The sequence below is a fragment of the Oncorhynchus gorbuscha genome, linkage group LG01 (genome assembly GCF_021184085.1).
Source record: "Oncorhynchus gorbuscha isolate QuinsamMale2020 ecotype Even-year linkage group LG01, OgorEven_v1.0, whole genome shotgun sequence".
Classification (NCBI taxonomy): domain Eukaryota; kingdom Metazoa; phylum Chordata; class Actinopteri; order Salmoniformes; family Salmonidae; genus Oncorhynchus; species Oncorhynchus gorbuscha.
The window spans coordinates 31,781,109-31,809,037 of NC_060173.1; the positions used below are offsets into that span (position 1 = coordinate 31,781,109).

The 27,929-nt window shown below is 47.5% G+C and overlaps 1 protein-coding gene across 1 annotated transcript in view; it reads right to left on the minus strand.

The window, feature by feature from the left end:
• The window catches only part of LOC124042272 (otogelin-like protein), a 50,850-nt gene that overhangs the window by 7,194 nt on the left and 15,727 nt on the right, over positions 1 to 27,929 (minus strand). Inside the window, exons 25-40 of the mRNA XM_046360676.1 lie at positions 27,791 to 27,922; positions 27,494 to 27,640; positions 27,231 to 27,350; positions 19,364 to 19,480; positions 7,860 to 8,016; positions 7,466 to 7,492; positions 7,167 to 7,346; positions 6,688 to 6,966; positions 4,354 to 4,471; positions 4,153 to 4,232; positions 3,905 to 4,065; positions 2,455 to 2,632; positions 1,732 to 1,844; positions 1,352 to 1,541; positions 151 to 317; positions 29 to 59 (exon numbers count right to left, since the gene is read on the minus strand). Coding sequence (XP_046216632.1) covers positions 29 to 59; positions 151 to 317; positions 1,352 to 1,541; positions 1,732 to 1,844; positions 2,455 to 2,632; positions 3,905 to 4,065; positions 4,153 to 4,232; positions 4,354 to 4,471; positions 6,688 to 6,966; positions 7,167 to 7,346; positions 7,466 to 7,492; positions 7,860 to 8,016; positions 19,364 to 19,480; positions 27,231 to 27,350; positions 27,494 to 27,640; positions 27,791 to 27,922 — 2,197 coding nt within the window. The remainder of the gene's footprint in view (positions 1 to 28; positions 60 to 150; positions 318 to 1,351; positions 1,542 to 1,731; positions 1,845 to 2,454; positions 2,633 to 3,904; positions 4,066 to 4,152; positions 4,233 to 4,353; positions 4,472 to 6,687; positions 6,967 to 7,166; positions 7,347 to 7,465; positions 7,493 to 7,859; positions 8,017 to 19,363; positions 19,481 to 27,230; positions 27,351 to 27,493; positions 27,641 to 27,790; positions 27,923 to 27,929) is intronic.

The window sequence follows — 27,929 nt, forward strand, 5'->3', positions numbered from 1 at the left end:
AGAAACTGGGGGCAACGGCCAGCCTTACATCCGGGTACCGGCCTCAGTCCAGCGAGCAGCTGGAGAGTACCAGTTAGGAGCTGGGGAGGTTCCTTAGGAGTCCCTTCCAGGGAGTAAGGCTTCGGAGAGGAGGTTTGGATTGTTGCCCACGTGAGGCTCCAGCTTGCTGTCCATCACCAGAAGGAGCAGGTGGATCGCCACCGCAGTGAGACTCCCGTGTTCCATCCTGGTTATCGCGTCTGGCTCTCCACCAGGAACCTCCCGCACTGCCTGCCCTGCCGGAAGGTGAGCCCCCAGTTTGTGGGGCCCTTCAAGGTCTTCCAGTGGATCAATGAGGTAACTTATCGCTTACAAGCTTCCAACTACCGGATCTCACCCTCTTTTCATGTATCCCTCCTCAGGCTGGTGGTTCTTGGTCCCCTGGCTGGTGCCGTCCCCCGCGACACCCCTCCACCTCCCCTGGATATTGATGGGACTCCAGCCTATGCAGTCAGGTCCTTCCTGGACTCCCAATGTCATGGGGGTCGGCTTCAGTACCTGGTGGACTTGGAGGGGTAGGGCTCTGAGGAGCGGCGTTGGGTCCCGGCAGCCGACATCCTGGGCCCCAACATCATCCGGGATTTCCATCCCCGCCGTCCGAATCAGCCCGGGGCCAAGGAGCCCACCCCTCCTCTCTCCCTTTTCTGCCCTCACCCTCCACCCCCCCTGTGACCGAGCACACTTCACCTGCAGAATTTCCCTCAGTCTCCCACTCTTCCTCTGTCTCCCCCTCTCCCTCACCCACCACTACCAGTAGCACCACTGGGGTCACAACCCCAAATGTAACCCCTGTAGAGGTCTACTATTCTCTACTAACCACCGGCCCTGGCTATCTCGTTACGCACACCTGGACCTCATTATCACCTTTATTTATCTCCCTTTATTTATCACTCTGTAGCCTAAGTCATCAGGCAGCATTGTTTCCATTCATGTTCTGTAAGCATCTCATGTTTTGTTTCTCTGCATTCTTTATGATTAAACTCACCTTCTGCACCTGCTTCCTGACTCCCGGCGTATTAGTGACAGTGCTCAACTAAAGTGAGACAACGTCCAAACCCAAAATTTGTAAGTGCATTGACAAGAAATAGGCCCTACTCTCGCTCACAATTTTAAAACCTTATTTATACAACTATTAAGGAAGCACGCATACACTGAACTAGGCCAAAAATAAGGTATGGTCAGGTATGAGAGAAACTTTCCCTCTTCCAGATTCATTAAATCATGCTAGTGGACTTCATATACCTGATCTGACAGTGAAGGATGAACATGTCAGAGTAAATGCCAAATCTAGCTAATTTCATGGCTGTCTTACCACAGAGGCCTCTAGTAGGAGCAGATGTGTTGGAGGGGGCGGTGTATTGCAGCACCATGATGCCAGTGCTGTGATACCACTGTATGTTGACTCCTTCAGGAGTGGTGATCAGGTACATGCTGCCTGTGTCCTCTACTGACAGAGCCTGGCGGGAGAAAGGCAGCCGTGCCTTGATGTGGTTCACCGACACCTGGACACGCACACGCACACACACACACACACACACACACACACACACACACACACACACACACACACACACACACACACACACACACACACACACACACACACACACACACACACACACACACAAACAGAGGTAGCATGAGTAGTGTTGTACAGTGTGGTAAAAGTCAGATGCGGTCAGTGATGGTCACCTTGCGGTCTAGTCGGTTGATGATAATCCTGTAGGACGGAGTGGTGATGTTCAACTTCTTAAAACACAAACCTGACGTCCCACCACTAGGGTTCTGAGAGAGGGAGAGAGGCCCTGGTCAGAATGAACACCATCATCACATACATTATGATTAGATCTTAAAGGGAAACTTACCGGTCGTCTGATGGAGTTGACGCTCTAAAAAGGAATCAAGACAAAGCCAACAGATCAGTCAGGAGCTTATAGCATCCCATAACAGTTTATAATACATCTATAATAACGTAAAGTACTATAACACTACAACAACTACAGCAGCATATAACACCTAACAGTCTGTGTACCTGGCTGGTAGGGCATTTATCCACTGTTCCTATGATGTTCTCTCTGGGCAGGTAGACCAAGATGTAGGAGCCATTATCATACAGTGCCACGTTGTTACCGTCAAACGTTATCACACGCAGGTCTGACATCACCGAGCAGCGACCTAACACACACACACACACACACACACACACACACACACACACACACACACACACACACACACACACACACACACACACACACACACACACACACACACACACACACACACACACACACACACACACACACACACACACACACACACACACACACACACAAACACAACGCGGATAGGCAAATACACACAAACACGTTATATAAAGTGTGTTTGTGTATGCACAGTAGTGTGTGTTCTTACAGGGGCACTGCCAGAGTGGACAGCAGGGGTCGGTGTTGGTGAGGACAGCCATGCCCAGCAGAGAGCAGCGAGGAGGAGTGGTGTTGTACCGACAGTGGAGGGAGGAGTTATGGAGGAGCAGCTCCCCGTTAAAACAGATCAGCTCTGTACACTCATCTACACGGTAGGAGTACGGGGGCTGGAGAGAACAGATAGAAAGACAGAGAGAGATCAAGGAATTCAGCTACTGGCAGAGGGAGTTCTCCAAGGCTGCATGCTCGGCCCTCTTATCTTCTCCATACGCACTAGCTCTCACTGATTGGCTCTTACTGTGCATGGGGCGGTGGGCAGGAGGAAGGGGGGCAGCACTGTTGGCATGCTGACTGCCTTAGGTGTAGGAGAGAAGTCTGTGCTGGTGGATGTTTCCGTGGTTATGAACTCCGTCGTCTCTGGGGGTGATGTCGATATGGTAACAGAGGAGGTGTCATATACAACTGGAAATACAGAGATGGTCTCTGTGGGCGTAGGAACAGGATGATGTGTTTGTGTGGTGGTTGGGGTGTGGGTGTGGGTGGAGGGGGAGAGAGGAGGAGGGGGAGAGGAGGTGAGGAAGGAGGTAGTGGCTGGGGGAGAGATAGAAGACTGGGTGGAAGGCTGGGGAGGGGTAGAAGAAGGGGAGGAGGTGGAGTGGTGGAGTCGATCACTGCCAGGCTGGGGGAGTAGGGGAGGCTACTGTAGTGACCTCTGAAGGGGTCAGGGTCGTGACCCCAGTGGTGCTACTAGTAGTGGTGGGTGAGGGGGAGGGGGAGACAGAGGGAAAGACTGCAGGTGAAGTGGTGTGCTCGGTCACAGTGGGGGTGGAGGGTGAGGGCAGGGAAGGGAGAGGAGGAGAGGGGGAGCGAGCAGGGGTGAGTGTGTGGGTGAAACGCTCAGTCAATGGGGCTGTACTGGGAGTAGTGGGGGCTCTGGTGGCAGTAACAGTTGTAGAGGCAGCACTGGTTGTAGTTCTGCTACTAGTAGTAGTGGTCCTAGTAGTGGTTCTAGATGTAGTAGTAGCAGTACTAGTAGGCCTAACAGTCGTAGTAGTAGTGGGGGCTGTAGTGGTACTAGTGGGGGCTGTAGTGGTAATAGTGGGGGCTGTAGTGATAGTAGTAGTAGCTGTAGTGGTAGTAGTGGGTGCTGTAGTGGTAGTAATGGGGGCTGTAGTGGTAGTAGTGGGGGCTGTAGTGGTAGTAGTGGGGGCTGTAGTCGTAGTAGTGGCAGTAGTGGTCGTAGTGGGGGCTGTAGTGGTAGTAGTGGGGGCTGTAGTGGTAGTAGTGGGGGCTGTAGTGGTAGTAGTGGGGGCTGTAGTGGTAGTAGTAGAGGCTGTAGTGGTAGTAGTGGGGGTTGTAGTGGTAGTAGTGGGGGCTGTAGTGGTAGTAGTGGGTGCTGTAGCGGTAGTAGTCAGGGCTGTAGTGATAGTAGTAGTAGCTGTAGTGGTAGTAGTGAGGGCTGTAGTGATAGTAGTAGTAGCTGTAGTGGTAGTAGTGGGGGCTGTAGTGGTAGTAGTGGGGGCTGTAGTGGTAGTAGTTGGGGTGGTGGTTGTTTGGTTTACGAAGGCATAGGGTGTAGGAGTGGGAGGAAGGGACACACCTGAGGACAGACACACAGAGATAAATTACTTTAACACCGATTTACCTGTACTTTAACAGATCCTCGTGTGACACACACTCTACTCACAGTCCTCTGTGTAGACACATCTCCTGGTGACCTCATCAAGAACCATGTTTTTGGGGCAGCGAGGGAAACAGCCCTCCACCCTGCCAGACACACATAGACAAACGTTCAAAACCTGTATGAAACATTCTCTTAGAGTGTAATACGATGTTGTAAGCGTGTTTCTAAGTGTGCATTTGTAAGCATTTGCAAGGTGTGTCTTACGGGGGCAGGAAGTGGCAGCGTGTTGCGGCGAGGTCGCTGCATGTACGAACACAAGGACTGGCACATGCATGGTAGCGCCACTCACACATCATACGGAACGGGATCACAAAACTGCTCTCTGGAATACACACACACACACCGTCAACATCCACACAATAAACACAGAAAAATAAACTGTGTGTGTGTTCGTACCGCTAGCTTCTGTTTACCATAGAGAGCGTTTGGATCTATCTGTTCTCTTCTACCTTTTCCAGCTGGAAAAGTACCAGGATGTTGTCTCTGGTTTTGAAACTGAATTTAGAGAACTGAATTTGAAAACATGCTTCTCTGAATGCTTCAGAGAAGTTGAATATACACTATATAGACAAAAGTATGTGGACACCTCTTCAAATTAGTGGATTTAGCTGTTTTAGCCAAATCCGTTGCTGACAGGTGTATAAAATCGAGCACATAGACATGCAATCTCCATTTACAAACATTGGCAGTAGAATGGTCTTACTGAAGAGCTCAGTGACTTTCAACGTAGCACTGTCATAGGATGCCACCTTTCCAACAAGTTAGTTAGTCACATTTTTGCTCTGCTAGAGCTGCCCCGGTCAACTGTAAGTGCCGTTATTGTGAAGTGGAAACGTCTATGAGCAACAAGTGATAGTCCACCCAAGCTCACAAAACGGGACCGCAGAGTGTTGAAGTGCGTAGCGCATAAAAATTGTCTGTGCAACACTCACTACCGAGTTCCAAACTGCTTCTGGATGCAACGTCAGCACAAGAACTGCTCATCGGAAGCTGGCGACCGTGTCTGCGTCCATGAGTTTCCATGGCCGAGCAGCCGCACACAAGATCACCATGCAGAATACAAAGCGTCAGCTGGAGTGGTGTAAAGCTCACCTCCATTGGACTCAGGAGCAGTACAAACGCATTCTCACATGAATCACACTTCATCATCTGGCAGTCCGACGGGCAAATCTGGGTTTGGTGGATGCCAGGAAAACACTACCTGTCCCAATGTATAGCGTCAACTGTAAAATTTGGTGGAAGAGGAATAATGGTCTGTGGCTGTTTTTCATGGTTCGGGCTAAGCTCCTTAGTTCCAGTGAAGGGAAATCTTAATGCTACAGCTTACATTGATATTCTAGACGATTCTGTGCTTCCAACTTTGTAGCAACATTTTGGGGGAGGCCCTTTCCTGTTTCAGCACAACAATGCCCCCCGTGCACAAAGCGAGGTCCACACAGAAATGGTTTATCTAGATCAGTGTGGAAGAACTTGACTGGCCTTCACAGAGCCCTGACCTCAACCACATCGAACATCTTTGGGATGAATTGAAACACCGACTGCGAGCCAGGCCTAATTGTCAAACATCAGTGTTCGACCTCACTGATGTGGCTGAATGGAAGCAAGGCCCCTTAGCAATGTTCCAACATCTAGTAGAAAGCCTTCCCAGAAGATTGAAGGCTGTTATAGCAGCAAAGGGGGGCCCAACTCCATATTAACGCCCATGATTTTGGAATGTTTGACGAGCAGCTGTCCACATACTTTTGGTCATGTAGTGTATGAAACTTTGGTAAACTTGAAATGAGTGGCACAGTGGTCTCAGGCACTGCATCACAGTGCTAGCTGTGCCACTAGAGATCCTGGTTCGAGTTCAGGCTCTGTCGCAGCCAGCCGTGACCGGGAGACCCATGGGGCGGCGCACAATTGGCCCAGCGTCGTCCGAGTTAAGGGAGGGTTTCGCCGGCAGGGATGTTCTAGTCCCATCGCGCTCTAGCGACTCCTGTGGTGGGACGGGCACAATGCACGCAAACATGGTCGCCAGGTGTTCCTCCAACACATTGGTGCAGCTGGCTTCCGGGTTAAGTGGATATTGCGCCAAGAAGCAGTTCGGCTTGGCTGGATTGTGTTTCGGAGGACGTATGGCTCTCGACCTTTGCCTCCCGAATCCGTACGGGAGTTGCAGCGACGAGACAAGACTGTAACTACAATTCGATACCACGAAAAAGGAGTAAAAGTTCTAAAAAAATACAAATGAAATTATAGTTTGTAAACTTGATACACAGACAATAATTGCCATAACAACCATAAAAAAATTAAATATTCAATTAAATTTACATTTTAAAATTGAACGCAATATTCATTCAATTCTGTTTCAAATCATGAAATACTAGTTCAACTTATGAATTCAATGATTCAATTTGGGCATTATAAATTCAAAAATATTACATTCAAATGCAATACCCTAATACATATTCAAATTATGGAATTCAAATACAACTTCTGTTGACACTGACATCGCGCCATATGTGTGTGTATTATGACTTTGTATTTCTGTCTAACCCTCCAGGGTAAAGGAGCTGCTGGTCTTGAAGTTGTCTGAGTTGTCGTATCTCTGAGCACGTGCAGACGTGCGTGTCAGAGTCAGGAACACTCCCGGCTGACCAATCAGCTCTAAGGAGGTGTGGCCAGGCAGGAACAGCCCCTGGTGCTGTAGGAAGGAAGCCCTGCGGCCAAACTTCTCCCCTCTTGTCCACTGCTCCAACCGCAGCCCAGCGCGGTCCGAAACAACCAGGAAGTAGTTAGGACGCTCCGCTGACTCCAGAGAGATCACCGGGAGACCTGTAATACAGAGTTTAACATATGGTTGAAGCTCACAAGAGATGTATTTGTGTGTGTGTGTGTGTGTGTGTGTGTGTGTGTGTGTGTGTGTGTGTGTGTGTGTGTGTGTGTGTGTGTGTGTGTGTGTGTGTGTGTGTGTGTGTGTGTGTGTGTGTGTGTGTGTGTGTGTGTGTGTGAGTGAGTGAGAGAGAGAGACTCACGTGATGTGCGGTCCTTCTGTAGTCCTGCTGTGATCATGAAGTTAAAGAGTAGTCCAGGGGGAGGCAGCCCACCTACGAACTCCCTAACTAGAGGAAAGACTGACCCACTGGTTCTGTTCACACCGAAGACTGTAGCATTAAACACAGCACTGGCCACTGAGAATGGACCTTCACCTAACTCTACAGAGACACAAAGTGAATATATTAGGATATTTAGTGCGTATACCTGTGTGTTTGTATTTTTGTGTGAGCTGAAAAGTGTTCCTTTATGATACATTTTTGGTTAGGTTCAAACATACCTTGGTTGTAGTATTCACAGTCATAGGCTGGAAGAGAAGAACGGAACAAACATTTAGAGACATACAAATCCACATAGGCACCGTATGTTAGGATACTTAAGTAGCAAAGTAACCCTTAATGTTTAGATCAGGCTGGGAGAGAGATCGTGGTATTGTGTAAGAGTGTATGTGTGAATATCTGGGGTCATTTGATGACATATAGAAAGAATGGTGGATGAGATATGGAGCAGTGGTGGGACTTTATAGTTCTGGGTAGTGGTGTGTGTGTATGTGTGTTGGTGTGTGTGTATGTGTGTATATAGGAGCATTGAGTGACCCAGCACCTATGCTGACATAGAAAGCAGAAGGAATTGGGTCTGAGGAACAGATCCACACTGTGTGTGTGTGTACTCACGACAGACAGAGGGGTTTCTCCATACCACAGTAACACCGTGTTGACAGCAGGTGTGTGCATAGGCAGCGATGGACGTACACAGACACTCACAGTCTCCGCCCCGATTACAGTTACAAGTGTCTGTCAAGCAGTTCATATAGAACCATGAGACATCCACCTGCACACACACACACACACACACAGGTTACATGTCTACCGGGGGGGGGGGGGGGGGGTTAGTGGGGGAAGACAGGGAGTCTGGGTTAGATGTGAGTTAGGGTGTGTGTGTGAATAATGTAGATAGGAATGAGTGAGGTGTGTCTGTGTGTGTGTGTGTGTGTGTGTGTGTGTGTGTGTGTGTGTGTGTGTGTGTGTGTGTGTGTGTGTGTGTGTGTGTGTGTGTGTGTGTGTGTGTGTGTGTGTGTGTGTGTGTGTGTGTGTGTGTTCTAGGGGGTGAATAGTTATCATTCATTCAGAGTGGGTCTGAGTGATGGTACATCAGAACAATGAGATGTGGGATGAACTCTTCAACGCAGAGTTCAGATTAGACATTAGAGACAACTGAGCTTTATAATACAATGTGTATGGAGGGGTGTGTGTATGTGCGTGTGTGCGTTCTTTGTCACAACAATAAACAGTCAGTATCTGGATACTATGTGTGAAATTCTTGATAATGTACATGATATTAACAGAGAAGTATATTTTCTGGGTGATTTAAATATTGACTAGCTATCATTAAGATGCCCACTCAGGAAAAAAGTTCAAACTGTAACCAGTGCCTGCAACCTGGATCAGGTTGTCAGTCAACCTACCAGGGTAGTTACAAACAGCACAGGAATTAAATCATCAACATGTATCGATCACATTTTTACTAATGCTGCAGATATTTGCTTTGAAGCAGTATCCAAATCCATAGGATGTAGTGATCACAATATAATAGCCATATCTAGGAAAACCAAACTTCCAAAGGTTGGGCATAATATAGTGTATAAGAGGTCATATAAGAAGTTTCGTAGTGATTCATATGTTGATGATTTAAAGAATATTTGCTGGTCTGTGGTGTGTAATGAGGACCAACCAGATGCTGTACTTGACTCATTTATGGAACTACTTATTCTAGTTACTAATAAGCATGCACCCATTAAGAAAATTAGGGAGGAGAGGGCGGGACTGAGACAGGAAACGGCAGACTGAACGTAGTTATGTAGAGCACCTCAAGATAAAAACGTAATATTCAATATCGGCAAGTTAGACTAAATATTAGCACTACACAATCTGGTGGGTGATAAACTTCAATCTGGATAACTACATAAAAAAAATCTTAAGAATATAGAAATGTATCAACAAATATTACGAAAACAAGCAACACCCAAACATGGCAGAGAGTAATACAGGGGAACCGATTTATCAAAACAAAAACGTGACTCTTCTACAGACACAGACAATTTAATATTTTCACCACCGGGAATGGTAAAGGTCAAAACCGATCTGTTAAAATCAATAAATGACCAACTGGGTATACTTGAACTAGTCAGTAAGGATATAAAAGAGTTGAAGGTAAGCCTCGAGATGAGTGATGAAAAAGCTGCGACATTGGAGAAGGAAACAAACAAGCTGTCAAAATTGACAGTCAATAGGTTTGAAACCGAAGTGAATGAACTTAAAAAGGAGAACACCGTTCTGAGAGAAGAACTTGACATACAGACTAGATCCATGAGAGAGAAGCTGGTACTTACAGGTATCCAAGAGAAAGAAGGAGAAGTTCCTGAATCTGTAGTTAGAGAGTTCCTCCTTACAGTGCTTCAGATTCCACGCGAAGCTATCGACAAAATCCAACTTGAACTTGTACACCGCTTCGGACAGAGAGGGCAGAGGTATCGCCTAATCGTTGCCAAATTTGCTTCATTTGAAGATAAAATAACGGTTAAAAGCCTGGGGAAAAGACTTGATGGGACCAAAATTGGCAGGAATGAATCATTCTCGAAGGAAATTGCAGAACGTAAAGTTCTGTATTCAATTTTCAACTCAGGAAGAAGACGCCTTCTGTCTCATAGAGATTAACGTACTTTGGTGCAAAAAGTGCAAATCCAATCCCAGAACAACAGCAAAGGACCTTGTGAAGATGCTGGAGGAAACAGTATCAAAAGTATATATATCCACAGTAAAACGAGTCCTATATCGATATAACCTGAAAGGCCACTCAGTAAAGAAGAAGCCACTGCTCCAAAACCGCAATAGAAAAGCCAGACTATGGTTCAAAACTGCACATGGGGACAAAAATCGTACATTTAGGAGAAATGTCCTCTGGTCTGATGAAACAAAAATAGAACTGTTTGGCCATAATGACCATCGTTATGTTTGGAGGAAAAAGGGGGAGGCTTGCAACCCAAAGAACACCATCACAACTGTGAAGCACGGGGATGGAAGCATCATGTTGTGGGGGTGCTTTGCTGCAGGATGGACTGGTGCACTTCACAAAATAGATGGCATCATGAGGTAGGAAAATTATGTGGATATATTGAAGCATCGTCTCAAGACATCAGTCAGGAAGTTAAAGCTTGGTCGCAAATAGATCTTCCAAATGGACAATGACCCCAAGCATACTTCCAAAGTTGTGGCAAAATGGCTTAAGGACAACAAAATCAAGGTATTGGAGTGGCCATCACAAAGCCCTGACCTTAATCATATAGAAAATGTATGGACAGAACTGAAAAAGCGTGTGTGAGCAAGGAAGCCTACAAACCTTACTCAGTTACACCAGCTCTGTCAGGAGGATTGGGTCAACATTTATTGTGGGAAGCTTGTGGAAGGTTACCTAAAACGTTTGACCCAAGTTAAACAATTTAAAGGCAATGCCACCAAATACTAATTGAGTGTGTGTAAACTTCTGACCCACTGGGAATGTGATGAAAGAAATAAAAGCTGAAATAAATAATTTATAATGAGTTATATTTTGAAAGAGGAAGTAAAGTACTTTAAGAATATGTTTTCGTTTCAGTCTACTCCATCTCCTGAAACTAATTGTATGGATTTTTTTCCTAATAATAATGTAAAATTAACATCTGTACAGAAAGACTCACGTGAAGGACAGATTACAGAGGAGGAACTTCTTGATGCAATTAAAACCTTTAAGGCTGGGAAAACCACTCCTGTATAAATGGTAGATTATCAGATATGCAACAAGAAGGTCTGATATCATTATTACTGAAACAGGACCTAAGTGGAATATATAAAGATCCAGTCCATTTAAAAAAAGTGATACCTCTTACACTTCAGTGTTGTGATGCAAAAATCCTAGCAAAATGCTTGACGCATAGAATTTAAAAAGTATTTACATTTACATTACATTTAAGTCATTTAGCAGACGCTCTTATCCAGAGCGACATAGAAATTGGTGCATTCACCTTATGACATCCAGTGGAACAGCCACTTTACAATAGTGCATCTAAATCTTTTAAGGGGGGGTGAGAAGGATTACTTTATCCTATCCTAGGTATTCCTTAAAGAGGTGGGGTTTCAGGTGTCTCCGGAAGGTGGTGATTGACTCCGCTGTCCTGGCGTCGTGAGGGAGTTTGTTCCACCTTTGGAGGGCCAGAGCAGCGAACAGTTTTGACTGGGCTGAGCGGGAACTGTACTTCCTCAGTGGTAGGGAGGTGAGCAGGCCAGAGGTGGATGAACGCAGTGCCCTTGTTTGGGTGTAGGGCCTGATCAGAGCCTGGAGGTACTGAGGTGCCGTTCCCCTCACAGCTCCGTAGGCAAGCACCATGGTCTTGTAGCGGATGCGAGTTTCAACTGGAAGCCAGTGGAGAGAGCAGAGGAGCGGGGTGACGTGAGAGAACTTGGGAAGTTTGAACACCAGACGGGCTGCGGCGTTCTGGATGAGTTGTAGGGGTTTAATGGCATAGGCAGGGAGCCCAGCCAACAGCGAGTTGCAGTAATCCAGACGGGAGATGACAAGTGCCTGGATTAGGACCTGCGCCGCTTCCTGTGTGAGGCAGGGTCGTACTCTGCGGATGTTGTAGAGCATGAACCTACAGGAACGGGTCCATCGCCTTGATGTTAGTTGAGAACGACAGGGTGTTGTCCAGGATCACGCCAAGGTTCTTAGCGCTCTGGGAGGAGGACACAATGGAGTTGTCAACCGTGATGGCGAGATCATGGAACGGGCAGTCCTTCCCCGGGAGGAAGAGCAGCTCCGTCTTGCCGAGGTTCAGCTTGAGGTGGTGATCCGTCATCCACACTGATATGTCTGCCAGACATGCAGAGATGCGATTCGCCACCTGGTCATCAGAAGGGGGAAAGGAGAAGATTAATTGTGTGTCGTCTGCATAGCAATGATAGGAGAGACCATGTTAGGTTATGACAGAGCCAAGTGACTTGGTGTATAGCGAGAATAGGAGAGGGCCTAGAACAGAGCCCTGGGGGACACCAGTGGTGAGAGAGCGTGGTGAGGAGACAGATTCTCGCCACGCCACCTGGTAGGAGCGACCTGTCAGGTAGGACGCAATCCAAGCATGGGCCGCGCCGGAGATGCCCAACTCGGAGAGGGTGGAGAGGAGGATCTGATGGTTCACAGTATCGAAGGCAGCCGATAGGTCTAGAAGGATGAGAGCAGAGGAGAGAGAGTTAGCTTTAGCAGTGCGGAGCGCCTCCGTGATACAGAGAAGAGCAGTCTCAGTTGAATGACTAGTCTTGAAACCTGACTGATTTGGATCAAGAAGGTCATTCTGAGAGAGATAGCGGGAGAGCTGGCCAAGGACGGCACGTTCAAGAGTTTTGGAGAGAAAAGAAAGAAGGGATACTGGTCTGTAGTTGTTGACATCGGAGGGATCGAGTGTAGGTTTTTTCAGAAGGGGTGCAACTCTCGCTCTCTTGAAGACGGAAGGGACGTAGCCAGCGGTCAGGGATGAGTTGATGAGCGAGGTGAGGTAAGGGAGAAGGTCTCCGGAAATGGTCTGGAGAAGAGAGGAGGGGATAGGGTCAAGCGGGCAGGTTGTTGGGCGGCCGGCCGTCACAAGACGCGAGATTTCATCTGGACAGAGAGGGGAGAAAGAGGTCAGAGCACAAGGTAGGGCAGTGTGAGCAGAACCAGCGGTGTCGTTTGACTTAGCAAACGAGGATCGGATGTCGTCGACCTTCTTTTCAAAATGGTTGACGAAGTCATCTGCAGAGAGGGAGGAGGGGGGGGGAGGGTGAGGAGGATTCAGGAGGGAGGAGAAGGTGGCAAAGAGCTTCCTAGGGTTAGAGGCAGATGCTTGGAATTTAGAGTGGTAGAAAGTGGCTTTAGCAGCAGAGACAGAGGAGGAAAATGTAGAGAGGAGGGAGTGAAAGGATGCCAGGTCCGCAGGGAGGCGAGTTTTCTTCCATTTCCGCTCGGCTGCCCGGAGCCCTGTATTATCAGATATGTTTCATCCTAATCAGACAGGTTTTTTACATGGACAATACATTGGAGATAATATAAGACAAGTACTGGAAACAATAGTATACTATGAAGTATCAGGGACACCAGGCCTGATTATGAAAAACCTTCTGATAAAGTACGACTGGGGTTTATATATAAATGCCTAGAATATTACCATTTTGGAGAATCTCTTATAAAATGGATTAAAGTTTTTATAGTAACCCTAGGTGTAAAATAGTAAATAATTGCTACATCTCAGAAAGTGTTAAACTATCTAGAGGATTAAAACAAGTTGTCCACTATCGGCATATCTATTTATTATTGCCATTGAAATGTTAGCTATTAAAATGAGATCAAACAATAATATTAAGGGATTAGAAATCCGTGGCTTAAAAACTAAGGTGTCATTGTTCGCTGATGATTCATGTTTTCTTTTAAAACCACAATTAGAATCTCTCCACGGCCTCATAGGAGGATCTAGATACTTTTGCTATCCTATCTGGATTAAAATCAAATTATATTATGTATTGGATCACTAAAAAAATGCATATTTTACAATACTGTGTAGTTTACCAATTAAATGGTCTGACTGAGATGTGGACATACTCGGTACACAAATCCCAAAATAAATAAATGATCTCATTCCAATACAGTTTTTATAGAAAGTTAGCAAAAATAGATCTTGCTTGAGTTTACCTATTTGCTTATGATTTTGCCTACACCTAGTGACCTGCTTTTTAAATTATATGAACAAAAAAATATTAAATTTGATTTGGAATGGCAAGCCAGACAAAATGAAAAGGGCCTATTTATATTACGAATATGAATTCAGAGGGCAGAAATTATTAAAAACATTAAAGCATTAGACCTCTCACTAAAGGGATCAGTCATGCAAAAGTTATATAGAAATCCAAACTGGTTCTCTAGTTAATTGGTAGGAATGTCTCATCCTATGTTCAAGAAAGGCCTTTTTCCCTTTATTCAGATTACACCTGCTCACTTTCGGTTGTTTGAAAATGAAATAATCTCCACAATATAGTTATTTTTTAAATAAGCCTTAGAAAGTTGGTTGCAATTTCAGTTTAATCCACCTGAAAAGACAGAACAAATAATACATAAAATGTTGTGGTTAAACTCAAATATACCAATTGATTAAAAAAACATATTTTTTGAAGAAATTTTTAAAAAGGTATAATTTTAGTGAATGAGATCATAAATAGGACTGGTGGAGTTATGTCACACATGCAGCTAACACAGACGTATGGAAATATCTGCTCTACCCAAAATTACAACCAATTAATTGCAGCATTACCACAAAAATTTAAGAGGCAAGTAGAAGGGGGGAAAAGTAAGGAACTTGTATGTCGGCCCTGTATTAAATAACATAAATGGTGAAAGAAAAGTGTGATAAATAAAAACAAACCAATTTCATTTAAGGACCAAAAAACTGACAGCTGTGCCATATAAATTGCAAAATAGTTGGGGAGAGATTTTCGATGTACCCATTCCTTGGCACATGGTTTATGAATTGATACGCAAAACTTCACATTTTTCAATTTAAATTACTATACTTACTATATTACTATACTATATTGTCTGTGAGGAGGCAGTGTTATTAGATCATTTATTTTGATATTGTCCATACGGAGTTCGTTTTGGTCACAGCTCCAGGAATGTCTGAAGAATTGCAACATTTGCCTAGAACTAACGCTGCAGATAGCAGTACTGGGTGATTTGAAAAGCCATAGTCAATCAATCAATAATATAATAATTATTTTAGCAAAAAAATATATTTTTAATTTACAATCTGTAGAAGCTATGAGAATAGAAAGGTTCAGTACTTTTGTCAAGCATCACAGCACCATTAAAATATATATGGCAAATAGAAATCCAAAATGGATGGTGTTGAGAGATAGACGGGAGAGGTTGAATGGAGCTGAAGGGCGGGACTAACAACAAGATAACCACTGTAAAACATACGGGGTCTGTAAAATGTATATAGGTTCAGAAATTTTGTGAAATAGCATAGTTACAAATAGAAATCAAACTGGATGGACATCAGAAATAGAGGATGGAATAAAAAACAAACAAAATATTACTATTGTAAAATAGATTGTGTCTGTAAATGTGTATGAGATGCATAAACTGAAGGTAGAAGCCTAAGTGTTATTGTTTATTAGTTTACTCCAATTGGGGGAAGGATGGTAGGGTTTGCGGGAAATAATAAAGGTATATTCTACTAAAAAAAATGGTGTATGTCTATATAGGTATGTATAGGTTATATAGGTATGTCTGTATATATATATATATATATTGACCCCAAAAATAGGGGGGATTGGAAATTATGCAGACAATCACATTGATGGAAGAAAAAATCTTTCTGCAATAATAAGCTGATCCACCCCCAGAAAAAAAGAAAAGAAAATTACTGTAAAAAATCCCCTTGGATTGATGAGGAATTTAAAAATTGTATGGTTGAGAGGGATGACTTAAAGGGTATGACAATTAAGTCTGGCAGCCCTATTGATTGGCAATCGTACTGAAAATTAATAAATCATGTGAGTAAAATAAATGAAAAGTAACTACACTATGAAACTAAAATAAATTATATAAAGAATAATAGTAAAAAGCTTTGGGGCACCTTAAATGACATTTTGGGGAAAAAAGACAAACAGGCTCCTTCATTTATTGAATCAGATGGCTCATTCATCACAAAGTCCATTGCTATTGCAAACTACTTGAATTACTTTTTCATTGGCAAGATAAGCAAACTTAGGGATGACATGCCAGCAACAAATGCTGACACTACACATCCAAGTATATCAGACCAAATTATGAAAGACAAGAATTGTACTTTTGAATTCTGTAAAGTCACTGGGGAAGATGTGAAAAAAATATTGTTGTCTATCAACAATGACAGTCCACCAGTGTCTGACAATCTAGATGGAAAATTACTGAGGATAATAGCAGATGATATTGCCACTCCTGAGCGTGTGCCCTCAGGCCTGCAGGGAAGCTAAAGTCATTCCGCTACCAAAGAATAGCAAAGCCCCCTTTACTAGCTCAAACAGCTGACCAATCAGCCTGTTACCAACCCTTAGTAAACTTCTGGAAAAAATTGTGTTTGACCAGATACAATGCTATTTTACAGTAAACAAATTGACAACAGAAATTCAGCATGCTTATAGGGAAGAGTTACTTGTCTAACAGAACATAGAGGGTGTTATTTAATGAGAGCCTATAAAATATAATCCAGTTAGAATCAGGAATTCCCCAGGGTAGCTGTTTCGGCACCTTGCTTTTAAAAATATTTACTGACTTTGAGCAAAGCCAGATGACTATACACTATACATGTCAGCTACTACAGCGACTGAAATGACTGAGTAGAGTGGGTGGCAAGGAATAAGTTTGCCCTAAATATTTCTAAAACTAAAAGCATTTGTATTTGGAACAAAACACTCACTGAACCCTAAACCTCAACTAAATCTTGTAATAAATCATGTGGAAATTGAGATGACTAAACAGCTTGGAGTAACACTAGATTGTAAACTATCATGGTCAAAACATATTGATGCAGTAGTAGCTAAATTGGGGAGAATTCTGTCAAAAATAAAGCGATACTCCGCATTCTTAACAACACTATCAACAAGGCAGGTCCTACAGACCCTAGTTTTGTTGCACCTTGACTACTGTTCAGTCATGTGTTCAGGGGGCACAAAAAAGGACTTGCAATTGGCTTAGAACAGGGCAGCACGGCTGGCCCTTGGATGTAGACAGAGAGTTAATATGAATCATTTGCATTTTAATCTCTCCTGACTGAAAGTGGAGGAGAGATTGACTTCGTCACTAAGTTGAGTGCACCGAGCTGTCTGTCTAAACTACTGGCACACAGCACGGACACGCATGCATACCCCACAAGACATGCCACAAGAGGTCTCTTCACAGTCCCCAAGTCCAGAACAGACTATGGGAGGCACACAGTACTACATAGAGCCATGACTACATGGAACTCTATTCCACATCAAGTAACTGACGCAAGCAGTAAAATTAGATTTAAAAAACATTAAAAAAACACCTTATGGATCAGTGGGGACTGTGAAGGAACACAAACATTGGCACACACACACACACACACACACACACACACACACACACACACACACACACACACACACACACACACACACACACACACACACACACACACACACACACACACACACACACACACACACACACACACACACACACACACACACACACACACACACTATACATACACATGGATGTAGCACTGTAGATATGTGGTAGTGGTGCCTGAATGTATTGTAATGTTTTAAAATGGTATAAACTGCCTTAATTTTGCTGGACCCCGGGAAGAGCAGCTGCAGCTCTGGCAGCAGCTAATGGGAATCCTTCATAAATACAAATACAAATCGAAATAACCCCACCGCCACCATGGGGCACTCTGTTCAGAACGTTGACATCAATAGACTGCTCACCCACACAACGCCATACACACGGTATGCGTTTGTAAGGCCGGTTGGACGTGCTGCCAAATTCTCTGAAACAACGTTGGAGGCGGCTTATGAAAGAGAAATGTACATTCAATTATCTGCAAACAGGACATTCCTGCAGTCAGCATGCCAATTGCACACTCCCTAAAAACTTTAGACATCTGTGGCATTGTGTTGTGTGACAAAACTGCACATTTTAGAGTGGCCTTTTATTCTGTTTAATCAGCTTCTTGATTTGCCGCACCTGTCAGGTGGATGGATTATCTTGTAATGCTCACTAACAGGGATGTAAACACATTTGTGCACAACATTAGAGAGAAATAAGCTTTTTGAGCATATGGAACATTTCTTGGATCTTTAATTTCAGCTCATGAAACATGGGACCAACACTTTACATGTTGTGTTTATATTTTTGTTTAGTGTACATTTACACACTATGAGGTTGGAATAATACTGTGAAATTTAGAAAATTGTGATAATGCCCTTTTAGTGTAAGAGCCAATAACAGCTATAACAGTTTTCAGTTTTCCCCTCCCCACTCAGATCACTACCAGAGAAAATACTTGCTTGAGAAATTGCTCTTGCTAACAAGCAATTTTTTGTTTCTTTTTGACCATTTTAATTGAAAACCCAGAAATGAAATGAAATTGTTACCCAGAAATAATTTTATATTGAGATAAAAACAGCTGCATTGGGCCTTTAAGAGATCATGGGCAGAACATTGCTTAAGCAAAACAACCTTTGTGTTGGGTCATTCTGAAGTCAGTCAAACCTACACCACCATCTGTTGGCCACTCAGAAAACAACACAATATAACCTCAACAACCCACCATCGGGGGCCTCCCGAGTGGCGCAGTAATCTAAGGCACTGCAACACTTGAGCCGTCACTACGGCCCAGGGTTTGATCCCAGGCTGAGACACAGCCGGCCGTGACTGGGAGACCCATGAGGCGGCACACAATTGGCCCAGCGTCGTCCGGGTTAGGGGAGGGTTTGGCCGACCGGGATGTCCTTTCATGTCCCATCATGCTCTAGCTACTCCTTGTGGCGGGCAGGACGCCTGCAAGCTGACTCCGGTCGGCAGTTGTACAGTGTTTCCTCTTACCAATTGGTGCGACTGGCTTCCGGGTTAAGCGAGCAGTGTGTCAAGAAGCAGTGCTGCTTGTCAGGGTTGTTTTTCAGATGACACATGGCTCTCGACCTTCGCCTCTCCTGAATCCGTACAGGAGTTGCAGCGAAGGGACAAGACTGTAAGTACCAATTGAATATCACGAAATTGGGGAGAAAAAAGCTTTAATAGTACAAAAAGAAAAAGAAAAACAACCCACCACCTAAAGCTGCACACCTTAACCCCCTTGTATGTGTCTCTGGTCGTGGTGTACATCTCCTGAGAGTAGAGCTTATTTACTGAGATCAGATAAGAATCGTTCCCATATCCCCCTTTCCTGTGTGTGTGTGTGTGTGTGTGTGTGTGTGTGTGTGTGTGTGTGTGTGTGTGTGTGTGTGTGTGTGTGTGTGTGTGTGTGTGTGTGTGTGTGTGTGTGTGTGTGTGTGTGTGTGTGTGTGTGTGTGTGTGTGTGTGTGTGTGTGTGTGTGTGTACACTCACCACATTGTGACAGGGAGTAAAGACATCACTGTAGAGTAGAGCACACTCTCTCTTGGCGTACGGCTGTCTACCCAGGTCTCCTTCACACGCTCTCTTCACCACATAGTCACTCTCACACTGACACACACACACAGAGACAAAGTTGGTGGGTGCCTGATGTCTCCAAAATCTTACAGGTAGACCCTAGAGAGGCAGGAGACTGGGCTGACTGTCCACTTAGGAAGCAACACTGATTGACAATAAATTTCACATGCTGTTGTGCAAATGGAATAGACAACAGGTGGACATTATAGGCAATTAGCAAGACACCCCCAATAAAGGAGTGGTTCTGCAGGTGGTGACCACAGACCACTTCTCAGTTCCCATGCTTCCTGGCTGATGTTTTGGTCACTTTTGAATGCTGCCGGTGCTTTCACTCTAGTGGTAGCATGAGACGGAGTCTACAACCCACACAAATGGCTCAGGTAGTACAGCTCATCCAGGATGGCACATCAATGCGAGCTGTGGTAAGAAGGTTTGCTGTGTCTGTCAGCGTAGTGTCCAGAGCATGGAGGCGCTACCAGGAGACAGGCCAGTACATCAGGAGACGTGGAGGAGGCAGTAGGAGGGCAACAACCCAGCAGCAGGACCGCTACCTCCGCCTTTGTGCAAGGAGGAGCAGGAGGAGCACTGCCAGAGCCCTGCAAAATGACCTCCAGCAGGCCACAAATGTGCATGTGTCTGCTCAAACGGTCAGAAACAGACTCCATGAGGGTGGTATGAGGGCCCGACGTCCACAGGTGGGGGTTGTGCTTACAGCCCAACACGGGCAGGACGTTTGGCATTTGCCAGAGAACACCAAGATTGGCAAATTCGCCACTGGCGCCCTGTGACCTTCACAGATGAAAGCAGGTTCACACTGAGCACGTGACAGACGTGACAGAGTCTGGAGACGCCGTGGAGAACGTTCTGCTGCCTGCAACATCCTCCAGCATGACCGGTTTGGCGCTGGGTCAGTCATGGTGTGGGGTGGCATTTCTTTGGGGGGCTGCACAGCCCTCCATGTGCTCGCCAGAGGTAGCCTGACTGCCATTAGGTATCGAGATGAGATCCTCAGACCCCTTGTGAGACCATATGCTGGTGTGGTTGGCCCTGGGTTCCTCCTAATGCAAGACAATGCTAGACCTCATGTGGCTGGAGTGTGTCAGCAGTTCCTGCAAGAGGAAGGCATTGATGCTATGGACTGGCCCGCCCGTTCCCCAGACCTGAATCCAATTGAGCACATCTGGGACACCATGTCTCGCTCCATCCAACAACGCCATGTTGCACCACAGACTGTCCAGGAATTGGTGGATGCTTTAGTCCAGGTCTGGGAGGAGATCCCTCAGGAGACCATCCACCACCTAATCAGGAGCATGCCCAGGCGTTGTAGGGAGGTTATACAGGCACGTGGAGGCCACACACACTACTGAGCCTCATTTTGACTTGTTTTAAGGACATTACATCAAAGTTGGATAAGCCTGTAGTGTGGTTTTCCACTTTAATTTTGAGTGTGACTCCAAATCCAGACCTCCATGGGTTGATAAATTGGATTTCCATTGATATTTTAGTGTTCCCTTTATTTTTTTTGAGCAGTGTGTATATATATATTTCCACTTCAAAACTAAAGACAAAGAACAGGGAAATATTCTCCAAGTTCCCCCTTTTAGGCAGCCATTACTCTGGGAATAATATTTTATCTTTAGAGACATGGTAAATTGGCTGTGTTCGCAGGTTGGCGTTTATTGCCGTGACTCATGTACTGGAGGCAGCTCTGCAGAGTGGTCAATAGTCACAAAACCTTAGCCTAACCTTAACCCTGACATCACCACACTGCTAACCCTAATGCCTAAAGGCCTTTGTAGACTGTATGTCAGATTCAGTGGTTTACGATTATCACGTCACACAGTGCAATGTTACCAAATTCAAAATATTGATATAAACCTGTCCAGATTGCACAATTTGCTTCAGTTCTATCGTCACATTCTGCTATTTGCTTGTGAGGCTACATCAACTGCAGCAGTGTATTTGATCTGTGCATGTCCCAGTCCCAGCAGAGCATGTCCCAGCACAGCATGTCCCATCCCCAGCAGAGCATGTCCCAGTCCCAGCAGAACATGCCCCAGCAGAGCATGTCCCATCCCCAGCAGAGCATGTCCCATCCCCAGCAGAGCATGCCCCAGCAGAGCATGTCCCATCCCCAGCAGAGCATGTTCCAGTCCCAGCAGAGCATGTCCCAGCAGAGCATGTCCCATCCCCAGCAGAGCATGTCCCATCCCCAGCAGAACATGCCCCAGCAGAGCATGTCCCATCCCCAGCAGAGCATGTCCCAGTCCCAGCAGAGCATGTCCCAGCAGAGCATGTCCCAGCACAGCATGTCCCATCCTCAGCAGAGCATGTCCCATCCCCAGCAGAGCATTACCCAGTCCCAGCAGAGCATGTCCCAGCAGAGCATGTCCCAGCCCCAGCAGAGCATGTCCCAGTCCCAGCAGAGCATGTCCCAGCAGAGCATGTCCCAGCCCCAGCAGAGCATATCCCAGCCCCAGCAGAGCATGTTCCAGCCCCAGCAGAACATGTCCCAGCCACAGCAGAGCATGTCCCAGCAGAGCATGTCCCAGCCCCAGCAGAGCATGTCCCAGCCCCAGCAGAGCATGTCCCAGCAGAGCATGTCCCAGACCCAGCAGAGCATGTCCTAGCAGTGCATGTCCTAGCAGAGCATGTCCCAGCAGAGCATGTCCCAGCCCCAGCAGAGCATGTCCTAGCAGAGCATGTCCCAGCCCCAGCAGAGCTTGTCCCAGCAGAGCATGTCCCAGCAGCGCATGTCCCAGCCCCAGCAGAGCATGTCTCAGCCCCAGCAGAGCATGTCCCAGCAGAGCATGTCCCAGCCCCAGCAGAACATGTCCCAGCCCCAGCAGAGCATGTCCCAGCAGAGCATGTCCCAGCACAGCATGTCCCATCCCCAGCAGAGCATGTCCCATCCCCAGCAGAGCATGTCCCAGTCCCAGCAGAGCATGTCCCAGCAGAGCATGTCCCAGCCCCAGCAGAGCATACCCCATCCCCAGCAGAGCATGTCCCAGTCCCAGCAGAACATGCCCCAGCAGAGCATGTCCCATCCCCAGCAGAGCATGTCCCATCCCCAGCAGAACATGCCCCAGCAGAGCATGTCCCATCCCCAGCAGAGCATGTCCCAGTCCCAGCAGAGCATGTCCCAGCAGAGCATGTCCCAGCAGAGCATGTCCCATCCCCAGCAGAGCATGTCCCATCCCCAGCAGAACATGCCCCAGCAGAGCATGTCCCATCCCCAGCAGAGCATGTCCCAGCAGAGCATGTCCCAGCACAGCATGTCCCATCCCCAGCAGAGCATGTCCCATCCCCAGCAGAGCATTACCCAGTCCCAGCAGAGCATGTCCCAGCAGAGCATGTCCCAGCCCCAGCAGAGCATGTCCCAGTCCCAGCAGAGCATGTCCCAGCCCCAGCAGAGCATATCCCAGCCCCAGCAGAGCATGTTCCAGCCCCAGCAGAACATGTCCCAGCCACAGCAGAGCATGTCCCAGCAGAGCATGTCCCAGCCCCAGCAGAGCATGTCCCAGCCCCAGCAGAGCATGTCCCAGCAGAGCATGTCCCAGCCCCAGCAGAGCATGTCCTAGCAGTGCATGTCCTAGCAGAGCATGTCCCAGCAGAGCATGTCCCAGCCCCAGCAGAGCTTGTCCCAGCAGAGCATGTCTCAGCAGCGCATGTCCCAGCCCCAGCAGAGCATGTCTCAGCCCCAGCAGAGCATGTCCCAGCAGAGCATGTCCCAGCCCCAGCAGAACATGTCCCAGCCCCAGCAGAGCATGTCCCAGCAGAGCATGTCCCAGCACAGCATGTCCCATCCCCAGCAGAGCATGTCCCATCCCCAGCAGAGCATGTCCCAGTCCCAGCAGAGCATGTCCCAGCAGAGCATGTCCCAGCCCCAGCAGAGCATGTCCCAGTCCCAGCAGAGCATGTCCCAGCAGAGCATGTCCCAGCCCCAGCAGAGCATACCCCAGCCCCAGCAGAGCATGTTCCAGCCCCAGCAGAACATGTCCCAGCCCCAGCAGAACATGTCCCAGCCACAGCAGAGCATGTCCCAGCAGAGCATGTCCCAGCCCCAGCAGAGCATGTCCTAGCAGTGCATGTCCTAGCAGAGCATGTCCCAGCAGAGAATGTCCCAGCCCCAGCAGAGCATGTCCTAGCAGAGCATGTCCCAGCCCCAGCAGAGCTTGTCCCAGCAGAGCATGTCCCAGCAGCGCATGTCCCAGCCCCAGCAGAGCATGTCTCAGCCCCAGCAGAGCATGTCCCAGCCCCAGCAGAACATGTCCCAGCCCCAGCAGAGCATGTCCCAGCCCTAGCAGAGCATGTCCCAGCCCCAGCAGAACATGTCCCAGCCCCAGCAGAGCATGTCTCAGCCCTAGCAGAGCATGTCCCAGCCCCAGCAGCGCATGTCCCAGCCCCAGCAGAGCATGTCCCAGCCCCAGCAGAGCATGTCCCAGCCCTAGCGGAGCATGTCCCAGCCCTAGCAGAGCATATCCCAGCCCCAGCAGAACATATCCCAGCAGAGCATGTCCCAGCAGAGCATGTCCCAGCCCTAGCAGAGCATGTCCCATCCCCAGCAGCACATGTCCCGGTCCCAGCAGAGCATGTCCCATCCCCAGCAGAGCATGTCCCAGTCCCAGCAGAGCATGTCCCAGCAGAGCATGTCCCAGCCCTAGCAGAGCATGTCACAGCCCCAGCAGCGCATGTCCCGGTCCCAGCAGAGCATGTCCCAGCCCCAGCAGAACATGTCCCAGCAGAGCATGTCCCAGCCCTAGCAGAGCATGTCCCATCCCCAGCAGCGCATGTCCCGGTCCCAGCAGAGCATGTCCCATCCCCAGCAGAGCATGTCCCAGTCCCAGAAGAGCATGTCCCAGCAGAGCATGTCCCAGCCCTAGCAGAGCATGTCCCGGCCCCAGCAGTGCATGTCCCAGTCCCAGCAGCGCATGTCCCATCCCCAGCAGAGCATGTCCCATCCCCAGTCCCAGCAGCGCATGTCCCAGCAGCGCATGTCCCAGTCCCAACAGAGCATGTCCCAGTCCCAGCAGAGCATGTCCCATCCCCAGCAGCGCATGTCCCAGTCCCAGCAGAGCATGTCCCAGTCCCAGCAGCGCATGGCCCAGTCCCAGCAGAGCATGTCCCAGTCCCAGCAGCGCATGTCCCAGCCCCAGCAGAGCATGTCCCAGCCCCAGCAGAGCATGTCCCAGCAGAGCATGTCCCAGCCCCAGGATAGCATGTCCCAGCCCCAGCAGAGCAAGACCCAGCCCTAGCAGAGCATGTCCCAGCCCCAGCAGAGCATATCCCAGCAGAGCATGTCCCAGCAGAACATGTCCCAGCCCCAGCAGAGCATATCCCAGCAGAGCATGTCCCAGCAGAACATGTCCCAGCCCCAGCAGAGCATATCCCAGCAGAGCATGTCCCAGCCCCAGCAGAGCATATCCCAGCAGAGCATGTCCCAGCAGAACATGTCCCAGCCCCAGCAGAGCATATCCCAGCAGAGCATGTCCCAGCCCCAGCAGAGCAAGACCCAGCCCCAGCAGAGCATGTCCCAGCCCCAGCAGAGCATATCCCAGCAGAGCATGTCCCAGCAGAACATGTCCCAGCCCCAGCAGAGCATATCCCAGCAGAGCATGTCCCAGCCCCAGCAGAGCATGTCCCAGCCCCAGCAGAGCATATCCCAGCAGAGCATGTCCCAGCAGAACATGTCCCAGCCCCAGCAGAGCATATCCCAGCAGAGCATGTCCCAGCCCCAGCAGAGCATATCCCAGCAGAGCATGTCCCAGCCCCAGCAGAGCATATCCCAGCAGAGCATGTCCCAGCAGAACATGTCCCAGCCCCAGCAGAGCATATCCCAGCAGAACATGTTCCAGCCCCAGCAGAGCATATCCCAGCAGAGCATGTCCCAGCCCCAGCAGAGCATATCCCAGCAGAGCATGTCCCAGCCCCAGCAGAGCATATCCCAGCAGAGCATGTCCCAGCCCCAGCAGAGCATATCCCAGCAGAGCATGTCCCAGCCCCAGCAGAGCATATCCCAGCAGAGCATGTCCCAGCCCCAGCAGAGCATATCCCAGCAGAGCATGTCCCAGCCCCAGCAGAGCATATCCCAGCAGAGCATGTCCCAGCAGAACATGTCCCAGCCCCAGCAGAGCATATCCCAGCAGAACATGTCCCAGCCCCAGCAGAGCATATCCCAGCAGAGCATGTCCCAGCAGGACATGTCCCAGCCCCAGCAGAGCATATCCCAGCAGAGCATGTCCCAGCCCCAGCAGAGCATATCCCAGCAGAGCATGTCCCAGCCCCAGCAGAGCATATCCCAGCAGAGCATGTCCCAGCAGGACATGTCCCAGCCCCAGCAGAGCATATCCCAGCAGAGCATGTCCCAGCCCCAGCAGAACATATCCCAGCAGAGCATGTCCCAGCCCCAGCAGAACATATCCCAGCAGAGCATGTCCCAGCCCCAGCAGAACATGTCTCTCTCTATGCTTATGTGCCAGTGAAGTATGCATCTTAGAAACAGTTCACATATAAATGTTATAGTGTCGTCTGAAAAGTATTCAGACCCCTTGACGTTTTTCACATTTTGCTACGTTACAGACGTACTGTGAAAATGGATTAAATATATTTTTGTCCTCAAATCTACACACAATACCACATAGTGACAAAATGAAAACAAGATGATCAAAGATGATCAATGGAAACAGGATGCACCGGAGCGCAATGCCGTGTCTTATAGCAAAGGGTCTGAATAATTATGTAAATAAGGTATTTCTGTTTTTTTTTAATTATATACATTTGAAAAAATTCTAAAAACCTGTTTTTGCTTTGTCATTATGTGGCATTGTGTGTAGACTGATAAAAAAAACATAATCCATTTTAGAATAAGGCTGTAACATAACAAAATGTCGAAAAAGTCAAGAGGTCTGGATACTTTCCGAAGATACTTTGTTCCTTTGCACCCCATTATTTCTATCTCTACTTTGCACATTCTTCCACTGCAAACCTACCATTCCAGTGTTTTACTTGCTATATTGTATTTACTTCGCCACCATGGCCTTTTTTTTGCCTTTACCTCCCTTATCTCACCTCATTTGCTCGCATCGTATATAGACTTGTTTTTCTACTGTATTATTGACTGTATGTTTGTTTTACTCCATGTGTAACTCTGTGTTGTTGTATGTGTCGAACTGCTTTGCTTTATCTTGGCAAGGTCGCAATTGTAAATGAGAACTTGTTCTCAACTTGCCTACCTGGTTAAATACAGGTGAAATAAATGAATAAAAATGTCCAAACTCAGAATCAAATAGGCTTCCCCAAAAATGTTGATGGCTGATTTTGTGCATTTGTCAAAATCCCGTCAGGTAGCATGATTTCAGATGTCATGGAAACTGCATTATTAGGGAAATCGTTCTTCTTGCAAAGCATGTAAACGTTTAAATCAAACCATTATATTAATCTGACTATTCACAATAATCTTCGCTGGGATCGGCTCGTAACACCAGGCCGCACTACACGATAAGGGCAAAACAATTCTGACACAAATAGAACTTTGGCAGAGCTTATGACCAAACGTACTGGTACTTTATCGGCAGACCTAGGCCCTGTCACACTGAACGAGCCAAGACGTCAGACAATCATTTACGGCATAAGAACCTGCTCACGACATGGACAGTTTGTCTGGGACTCCTTGACAATAAACGTCAACCTGCATTTAGTTTAGTATAGTTATAATTCCATGTGGGAGTGGAGAGCAGATGGCTAAGAGTTTGCAGTTCCACTATGTGTGTGTCTGTGTGTGTACCTGTCCCAGGGCCCAGCTGTCTCCGAAGCCCTGAGCATTGCTGACCTCCATGTGGCTGGATGTGGTCATATCATTCACTGTCACACTGTCAAAGTTCCCACACAGACCACTCAGGAGACCCTAGACAGACAGGGGGAAGGAAAGATAGAGAAAGAAAAGGGAGGATTAGGGGTGGCGTGGATGTGTGAGTGGTGACCTTCCAAAGTGGTCCAGCTCACCATTGTTAAGAGAGAGAGATAGTGTGTGTGTGTGTGTATCCTGACCTTCCAATGTGGTCCAACTCTGATGTGTACGGTAGTCTTGTGGTCCCAGAGAATGGTTAGGTCCTGGTAGGGAAAGTGGATTGCTGTGTAGTAGCCTGCTGACCACAGCTCAAATTCGGACCCCTTACCTACCACACTGGATGGACTCTGGAGGAGTAGAGTTTATAAGACACACACCGGGCCAGACCCGGGTTAGGACACACCGGGATTGTCACATGTAGGGTTTGTACTGTCCACCAAGGAGGGCTCATGGACTTCATTGAGTGTGAAATGTGTGTGTGTGTGTGTGGTACACACAGGCTGGCCTGAGTTGTCGTTGAAGTAGATCTTGGTGAATCCAACATGGATGACCAGCATCTTCATACAGATGATCCCACTCTGATAACAATCCTTATTCTGGGCCACGATGGACACCTCACCATCTATACTCTGGAGA